Source organism: Phocoena phocoena, chromosome 21 (genome assembly GCF_963924675.1).
Source record: "Phocoena phocoena chromosome 21, mPhoPho1.1, whole genome shotgun sequence".
NCBI lineage: Eukaryota > Metazoa > Chordata > Mammalia > Artiodactyla > Phocoenidae > Phocoena > Phocoena phocoena.
Window position 1 is genome coordinate 10,456,828 of NC_089239.1, and position 5,051 is coordinate 10,461,878.

Here is a 5,051-nt window from a genome sequence, read left to right on the forward strand (position 1 = left end):
AGGAGGAGGAGGAGGAAGAGGAGGAGGAAGAAGAGGAGGGGGAGGAAGGGGGGAGTGGGCGTGGCTCTTGCCCTGAAGTTCCCAGGGCAAGTCTCAAAGGCTGGCCCTTCCCAGCTCTGCAGCTCAACACATGGTCCCACTTTCAGGAGGCCCAGCTGTCCACAGAGAGTCAGAGGCACCTCCGCTAAGGCCCCTCATTGAGGACCCCATGTGCTAAGTAGGGCCACTTGAACTCCACCAGCAACACAGATGCTAATTCCAGACTCTGAGCCCCTGGGCCTGGAAGGATCCCTAATTTCTTCCCTTTCCTCCCTCCTCCTCTGCCCACCCACTCATACACACACAGACACACACACACACACACACACACACACACACACACACACGATGCTCCAGCCCTGCCTGGACCCAGAGAGATGACGTTTAATCAATGATATCTGTCTGCTGATCAAAGGAGGATGCTTTGCCTGTTGCGCACATAGGTTGGCGCTTCCCTCCATCAGCAAGGGCCTTCAGCAAGTAGTTTTCAAACACCGACACTTCGTCTTTATTACTGTTCCCTACTCCTCCCATCCCCACCATAGACTTCCCAGAGCAGGCTCTTCGCGGAGGCAGAGGGAGGGCAGGAACGGGTTAAAGCAGCCCGTCCCTCTGGCACTGAGGAGGCAGGCGTGCTGTGTCACGGCCCTGCTGCGCTGTCTTCATGCTAATTCGCTCTGAATGGGTCCAAAGCCACCCCCAAGCCCCCTGCCAGCCCCCCAGCCTCTCCGCCTGTAGCCTCAGGCAGACGAGCCCCAGATCCTGGCTGGCAAGGGCTCCGGCAGCGGGCCCTGCCACCCAAATACCAAATGTTTGCGTGCGTGTTTACGTCTGCGCTGGCAGCTGGGGTGGAGTGGCGGGGCAGACACCCAGCAGCCGGCAGCTCCCTCTCCCGTAAACAGGAACATGTGACTCTCCTACCTCCTTGCCCGGCAGAGCCAAAGAGCAGGGAAAAGGAGCTGCCGTGGCTCAAAGAAGACCACCGGAGCACTTCCCGCACCAGGGGACCAGACTTCACCTTCGTCCCTGGAGAATCTTCTCCCCAGGGGCCAGCCCAGCTGGCAGGAAGGGAAGCAGCTGCTCCAGACTCACTCCGGTGTGTCTCACATCCCTGCCTCTCCCAGCAGCAGCTACCTGGAGACTGACGCCTCATCAGCCACCCCCGTGGCTGCCACGGTTCCTGCCGCCTCTAAGATGTGCCCCGGCAACTGGCTCTGGGCCTCGGTGACATTTATGGCCCGCTTCTCCCGGAGTGGCTCGAGGTCTCCTGTTCGCACGAGAGGGGCCCTGGAAGAGATACCAGCTGTCCAGCATCCCTTCCTCAACGTCTTTGAGTTGGAGAGGCTTCTCTACACGGGCAAGACGGCCTGTAACCATGCCGACGAGGTCTGGCCAGGCCTCTACCTCGGAGACCAGTATGTACCCAGCAGACTGGGACCACAGCTGAGTGTGTGTGTGTGTGTGTGTGTGTGCAAAAAGAAAGCAGAAGAGTGGCAGAGAGGCGCTGAGTTGTGCTGTTGGTTCCACGTGGAGGATGGAGGGGACGGGGTGCCTGGGCAGAGTGGAGGAGGGTTTGGGGGAGTTTGGACAGGATTATTGATAGACTCAACTCTGGACAGACAGGCTCTGTTCAAGTAATCATATCATTCATTTAGTAAAATGTATGATTGCGTGCCAGTGCTAAGGGCTGGACATTTAGATGACTTCTCTGACCTTCCACCTATTGTGCCCTGAGCAAAGGCCATCACTGGGGCTGCGAACAGTGGTTAGTGAGGTGAAAGGTTAACCAAGCCAAGCCACAGAGCGTGCAGATGCTCACTCAGGTGCGTGGGGTCGATGGAGAGAAGGGCGTCAAAGGAAGAGGAAGCCCCACTTGTCTCTCCCAAGGGCTTTAGAGGCTACAAGGAGTTTTTCACATGCCTTTTCTCTCTTGATCTTCACGACAGCCTTGTGAGGTAGGTACCACTATCCCCAGGTTACAGAGGAGGCATCGGAAGCTCAGAGAAGTTGGGACTGGCCCAAGGTCACACGGGTCGTAAGTAGCAGAGCCAGGACTTGGAGGTTCAAGTTCAGGGCTCTTTCTGCTTGAGGAGTTGGCGCTGGACAGGACGTTTGATATGATCGTGTTGGCTGAGCTGAGGGGTACGGGCCACAGGAACATCTGAAGGTGACCTCCACCACAGGGTAACCATGAACGTGGAGTAACTGGCAAAACACAAGAAGATTCTGGGCATCAGAGAGAGTCTAAAGTAACGGGGGGGCGGGACTTCCCTGGGGGTCCAGTAGTTAAGACTCCGCGCTTCCGCTGCAAGGGGCTTGTGTTCAACCCCTGGTGAGGGAGCTAAGATCCCATATGCAGTGCAGCATGGCCAAAAAATTAAGATTAAAATTAAATTTTAAAAAATGGTTAGCAGGACATTAAATGTGAGCTGGTTCCTCAACCCATCCAATGTTCAGATTCGCTCTGCCATGTCCAGCCCCTATGCATTGGCTTCCTCTCTCTACTTGAATACCCTGGTGTGAAGAAAGTCCCTCTCTCCCAAGGCGCCCCAATCTTTCTCCGGCTAGATTCCACCGTTGGTAGGTACTTCCTTACATTAAGCACAAACCCTGTCAGTCCTTTTCTCGGATCAAGTAAAGTCCTTCTGTCTCAGAGCATTCTTTCAATATGTTATCACGGCTGTTGTTTGCCCATCTCTCAGTCTCCTCTCCTCCAGGCAAAATCTCCCCAGTACTCCCCACCTTTGCTCCAGGATGAGACTCTGGCTCATTGCCTATCTCGGGTCCTCAGGAAGTGAGGTGGAGGCCTGGAGACAACGACATTGGCCGGGCAGAGGTCGGGGCCCCACCGCCCAGCTCCGCGCCCCCCTAACCTCCACTCCTCAATGCAGGGAAATAGCCAACAACCTCCGGGAGCTCCGTCGTCTGGGCATCAGCCACGTCCTCAACGCCTCTCACAGCAGGTGGCGAGGGACACCCGAGGCCTACGTGGGGCTGGGCATCCGCTACCTGGGTGTCGAGGCCCACGACTCGCCAGCCTTCGATATGAGCGTCCACTTCCAGGCAGCCGCTGACTTCATCCACCGGGCACTGAGCCAGCCAGGAGGTAAGAGGGGAGCAAGGAGGAGGGAAGGACCAAGAGACAATGGGTTAGAGAACAGCCCAGGGGTCTGGGTGTGGAGAGAGAGAGAGACTTGAATGATGTAATAAAATGCTCAGGAAAGGAAACTATTCTCTCAACCATCTTTTCAAAGCAGTCCATAAAAAGAAGGAAATAATCCCAAATGTTGAGAGAGTGGAAAGTTGCACCTGGGTGGTGAGATTATGGGTGATATATTTTTCAATTGTTGGCTTCTTTATATATTTCTATACTTTCTAATGATTTCTACCTTGAACTTGTCTTGCTTTAGTGATCAGGGGAAAAAATATATATATATATATATAAAATATATTGGGACTTCCCTGGCAGTCCAGTGGTTAAGACTCCACACTTCCAATGCAGGGGGTGTGGGTTTGATCACTAAGATCCCACATGCCAAAGAACATGGCCAAAAAAAATTTTTTTTTAATTTTTAATAGGAAAAAAATATATTAATCATCCACTCCAAAGTGACTGGGAGATTGAGGAAGGACCCAGTTAGACATAAAGGGTTTTCCGTGGACGCACTCAGCACACACAGAAGGAAGCCCAGCTCGGTGCAAAGCTCGGTTTTGCGTTAGTGATGAGCCTCTCCCTTCGAGCCCCTTTTGGGCTTATGGATGCTGCGCTGCTAAAGGCGCTCCATCTCATCCCGTCCAGGCTCCACCCTTGGCCAGGACCTGGGTTCTTACCGTCAGCAGTCTGTGCGTCCGTGCACCTCTGCTTACCTGTCTACCTCCCCACCTGTCCGCGGGGCCCTCTCCCCAGCCTCCTCCAGCCCGCCGCGAGGTCCCCAGCCATATCTCGTGTCTGTGTTCACAGGGAGGATCCTGGTGCACTGTGCTGTGGGCGTGAGCCGCTCGGCCACTCTGGTGCTGGCCTACCTCATGCTGTACCACAGCCTCACCCTCGTGGAGGCCATCAAAAAAGTCAAGGACCACCGAGGCATCATCCCCAACAGGGGCTTCTTGAGGCAGCTCCTGGCCCTGGACCGCAGGCTGCGGAAGCGACTGGAGGCGTGAGGGGGCAGAGGGAGGGAGGGAGGTCAGGCCAGGCCTGTGGGTCCCTGGATCCCAGCTGGAGAGTGGAGGCCCAGGGGACAGGTTGGAGGCGGCCCCGCGAACCCGTTCTCTCCTGAGAGGGCTGGGACGTGGCCCCAGGCCACAGCTGCTGTCTATCGAGGGGGGATGGGGTGAGGCTGGGCAGCGTGACAGTCACCTAGGAGGGAGCTGGCCAGGGAAGGAGGCAGGTAGGCTGCAGGTAGAAGACAGTCCTGGATCCCAGCCAGGGGGGTCCCGGCGATTCATAGCCCCTCTTTGTGCTCAAGTGCTCCCCTTGTCCTCGTATCAGAACAAAAGGACCATCTCTGCCCCGTACCTCTGCCAGGAATCAGGGATGCGACGAACACAAACGTGATGGTGTCGAGTTGTGTGGAGGTGGTAGCTCAGGGACAGACGGTGAAGAGAGGGTGTGAAAAGCTAAGGGAGAAACCCACAGACTTGTTACTCCAAACCCGGGAAGAAGAGGCGTGGGAGGCTTGGCGCAGCACCCATGGGTGCTGGTCGTGGCCCAGAACTGCAGAGGTGCATGACTGGGAGCCTACAGATAATCCCTCGCTTACTGGATCCAAGTGTCTCCAGGAAAAATAAAAATGGTGAATACGAAGCAAGCCTCTTGAATCACTGACAGCTTGTACGAGGTCGGAACCTGTCCCCTGAGAACAGTTCCTGACTCCCTCCTAGGGTCATAAGCCCTCACCGGTCTTCACACCTCCACCAGTTCCTAGGGGAGGTTTCTCCCCAGTCCAATTTTCACACTCCTGGGGCAAGGGGTATCTTGAATTTATTTCCATTTATGTCCACACGGGGGAAGC

General features: G+C 55.5%; 1 protein-coding gene across 1 annotated transcript; it reads left to right on the forward strand.

Annotated features, from left to right (window-relative positions):
- Positions 1-1,233: 1,233 nt before the first annotated feature.
- On the forward strand, positions 1,234-4,200 carry DUSP26 (dual specificity phosphatase 26). The gene is made up of 3 exons (XM_065900025.1): positions 1,234-1,454; positions 2,931-3,145; positions 4,001-4,200. The coding sequence occupies exons 1-3, from the start codon at positions 1,234-1,236 to the stop codon at positions 4,198-4,200; spliced, it is 636 nt and encodes a 211-aa protein (XP_065756097.1).
- The last annotated feature ends 851 nt before the right edge of the window (positions 4,201-5,051 follow it).

Coding starts and splice junctions, on each gene's coding strand:
- DUSP26 (XM_065900025.1), top strand. CDS start 1,234: ATGTGCCCCGGCAACTGGCTCTGGGCCTCGGTGACATTTATGGCCCGC. Junction 1,455..2,930: donor GGCCTCTACCTCGGAGACCA/GTATGTACCCAG, acceptor TCCTCAATGCAG/GGAAATAGCCAACAACCTCC. Junction 3,146..4,000: donor GGCACTGAGCCAGCCAGGAG/GTAAGAGGGGAG, acceptor CTGTGTTCACAG/GGAGGATCCTGGTGCACTGT.